Genomic DNA, 3,593 nt, shown 5'->3' with positions numbered 1-3,593 from the left:
GGAATGCTCTTGGTTGTGGTTGTGCGCTGGAAGGTGCATGACGGGAGGAAACACGTGAAGGAAGGCGGTGCAAGCAGCACAGTGCCAGTGGTTAATGACAGAATTTCAGGCAAGAGGAGGAGGCTGGTGAGAAAGGTAGAGGTGAAGGCAGAGGAAAAGCAGATTGCACTCAGGCTTTAGTGGGACGGTGGGACACAGGCAAAATGAGAGGAGGTAAAGCTCAGAGGAGCAAAAGGGGCAGACTTGTGCCTGCCTTGAAACATGGCCGGTAACTTGTTCAGAAAGGGCCACGAGCCAGGGAAGGCTGTGAAGAGAGGCAAGGCACAGTTGCTGCAGTTGATGAATTTTGCTGTAATATTCTGCCTTGATTGAAAAGGGAACAGTAAATGTTAGCAAAGTGAGGAAGGAGGAGACTGCAGTAGCAAGGCAGAGAAAATACAGTTTGCAGTGTTCTGCAGCTGTAGCGAAATGGGATGGACTGATGGGGAAGGTCTAGCAGCTCTTGATGGTAAGGCCTTCTCAGGAGCTGTTTACATGGTAGTGCAGTTGTCAGATCTGGTGAGCTTCTTCTGTTGGGCTAAATGCTTACAGAGTCTGAAGACAGGTCTTTTTTTGCTATGGGTACACTTAGTTCATTCATTAGTCATCTCTCATTTCGATTACTGTAATGGCTTCTGGCTAGACGTTGTCCTTCTGCTCTTCACTTAGAATCTATTCAGAAATCTGCCACATACATAATGTCTTGTCATCTTCTCTGTTCACTTAGTTTGCTGCCAGATCCCCTTAAAACCAACTTTAAAGGACATTCTCAAGATGAAAACAAAACCATGCTTTGAGAAACGGTTCTTTGTGCAATCTTGTAGTTACTTCATAAAAAGCATTTTAAAAGGGCATCACTCGTGTGGTGTGACCGTCACCTTGGAGTTCTGTGGGATGCACGTGGCAGTGAATGATCAGAGTAATTCAAAAGAGCTCTGCTCCCACTGTACGGAGTCCTGCAGTCAACCAGCTGCTGCCCTGAGGACAAGAGATTCAGGATTCCCTTCCAGAGTGGGGGAGTGGTGCTTGTCCATGCACTGCATCCTCTCCTACCTTCAGCAGAGGAAGAGGGCAAGTTTCTGCCACTGCTCTGCAGGAAGAAGAGAGTAACTTTAGTTTATAGTAAGTGTGCAAAGTTGCTGTGGAAGAAAGCAATGAAACAGCAGCTTTGATAGTGCTTGTGGTCTGATGAGCAGGTTGTTGCCTTCCCTCTTTCCATGCTGTTATTTCTGAAAGATGTCTGGGAGGAGAGGGCTCAGAAGGTGAGGCAGAGAGGTAGGGTCATGCTGTGCTGCTACTGACTGCCTCAGGCTCAGAAGGGACCCTGGGGATCTGGCAGTTGTGGACCATCAGTGGCGGGTTATGAGAGTGGAGGAAAACGGCTATTAGAAGGAAGAGAAGGATTTTCAGCTTGTAAGGAAGAAGTGGATTGGATTAACAGGTGATTGCAACCACCTTGGAATCAGTGATGGACTTCTTTCCATCTGTGGTTTGCATGTGTTTTACTTCAGTGGAAGTTACTTGTATCCTGAAGGGTGGCAAGAGAAGGGAGCTTCTCTGCTAACAGTAAGGAGACAAGAGCTTACTTGGTAAGGGATTTGCAAATGGAGTGTGATTGCAAATTATTGGAGATAATGAGAGTAAAAAATTACTCTATTACCAGAATTAATAGCATTAGGAAATTAAGTGCAAGAGAGAGATTCTGTGAGAATTATGAACCAGGAGCCCTGAGAGCTTTTCCCAGTGGCTTGCTGTGTGGTGATGGAAGAGCCATGCTGAACATGGCTTGTACCAGCAGTGAGAACTCGCAGCCCCACGTAGGTCACTGGTAGAGGTAAACGCTCCATGTCTCAGCACATCAGCCCTAAGGCCGTGGCTTTGTGACTTGCCAGGCTCCAGCAGTCTGCACAACACTGGGCTTTTGACCCTTTCAAAAAACATAATCACTTTCCAAAACAGTTTCAGAGGGAAAAAAAACCCCAAACTCAACCACTCTTACTCTGTAATCTTAAGATACACATTTGTCTTATCAGTAGAAGCTTTAGAATAATAAAACCACACATCCCAGGTAATGAATGGCATTTGCTCAGCTCATACGTGCCACAAAAAGGGGTCCAATTAGGGAGCTTTGCAGTGTAACTGCTAGGCCAAAATCTTGTGCTTTCTCATGTGGATAAGTGAGGTAATTCTAGAGGTGGTTCTGTCTCCTGTCTCACGTAAAAGGCTGCTGGTTTCCAGCTGCTTGGAGTTTATTCCTGGGAAAGGTTCACTTGATACTGACACTGATTCCAGATTCATCTTCGAGTGTGTCTTGGATTTTGCTCCAGCCCAGGTTCAGGACCAGGGAGGTCCTTAAGGACACAGTGAAAAGTCAGTGCCATGTAATGCAGTCTGTGAGCACTGTGGAAAGAGGCACCACACAGCTCCTTGAGGTGAGCCCTGTGCTGAACACGGTGTATTCCCTTACGGATGTGTCAGTGAACTCGTGCACAATCTCTGTGAAGAAGTACTGTTTAAATCTATGAACTGAGGATTGAGCAACCAAGCACGCAGACTACTGGTGTAAATATTCACACATGCATAGCAGGCGCCACAAACTTTCATCCTGACAAGAGAGCGCAGACATTGCCTGCTCCGTGCCCTGCTGGAGTTGCCTTTGCATTACCTGGATGAAGCCTGTGCTCACTGACTGTCACTGACTCCATTCTCAGACAGGCATGGGGAACACAAACACACACACTCACAGCTGAGGTACACGGGATTTGCACCTACATCAGCCAAGTACTGAAGATGCAGCAGACGCAGGCTACCTCCATGTGCCCTTCTGGCCTCATGCACTGAACAGAAATGCAACCCAAAGAGCCTTGCAGTGCAGAGGCGATGGGGCACTGGTTGGATCATCTGCTTTATTCGCCGAGAAGAGGGAGGTGGAAGCACTTATGTGCTGCTTCCCTGTTCTCCCTCAATAATTCAGAAGCTGGGTTTATCCTTTGCTTGATTTCACTGTAAAGTGCATTCCTAGCTGGCTTCTGCTGCCTGCAGTAACAAACAGCAGCGTAATAAGCGGTGCCTTACTAACATCAGTACGTTTTGTTTTCTTTACAGGTAACTGTGCTGGTCCTTTTTGCCCTTGCGTTCTTAACATGTGTTGTATTTCTGGTAGTCTACAAGGTTTACAAGTATGACCACACCTGTCCAGAAGGATTTGTTTTCAAGGTAAGTTGCGTACGCATTCTAGAAAAATAAGTAATGTAATATTCGTGTTGTTTTCTGCATAACCTTGATTAAGTCATGCTGTATTGCATAGAAGTTTGTGTTTGTCTTCATAGGTTGTGTCCTTCCTGCTATGTTTCTTTTTGCTTAACATATAATTGTGGTTGTGCTATTGCACACTTTTCATAATGATGTTGTTTTGCTAATGGTCCAAACACTGAAAATACAGCAAAAGCTCCAACACCAGTGTCCTTCAAACTTACTTACCTGTAATCGTCTGGACAAAACCCTCATTTTATTGGATCATATGGTTTAATGTTGCATGTTCTTCCAAATTCATG

General features: G+C 45.7%; 1 protein-coding gene across 1 annotated transcript in view; it reads left to right on the top strand.

Moving 5' to 3' along the window:
• Positions 1-468: 468 nt before the first annotated feature.
• The window catches only part of LOC104544522 (neuron-specific protein family member 1), a 9,366-nt gene continuing 6,241 nt past the window's right edge, over positions 469-3,593 (top strand). Inside the window, exons 1-2 of the mRNA XM_010189422.1 lie at positions 469-558; positions 3,124-3,255. Of these exons, the coding sequence (XP_010187724.1) occupies positions 469-558; positions 3,124-3,255 (222 nt within the window). The remainder of the gene's footprint in view (positions 559-3,123; positions 3,256-3,593) is intronic.

Source organism: Mesitornis unicolor, unplaced genomic scaffold (genome assembly GCF_000695765.1).
Source record: "Mesitornis unicolor isolate BGI_N332 unplaced genomic scaffold, ASM69576v1 scaffold8660, whole genome shotgun sequence".
In the NCBI taxonomy this organism is placed as follows: domain Eukaryota; kingdom Metazoa; phylum Chordata; class Aves; order Mesitornithiformes; family Mesitornithidae; genus Mesitornis; species Mesitornis unicolor.
This window is presented reverse-complemented; position numbering and strand designations above follow the sequence as displayed.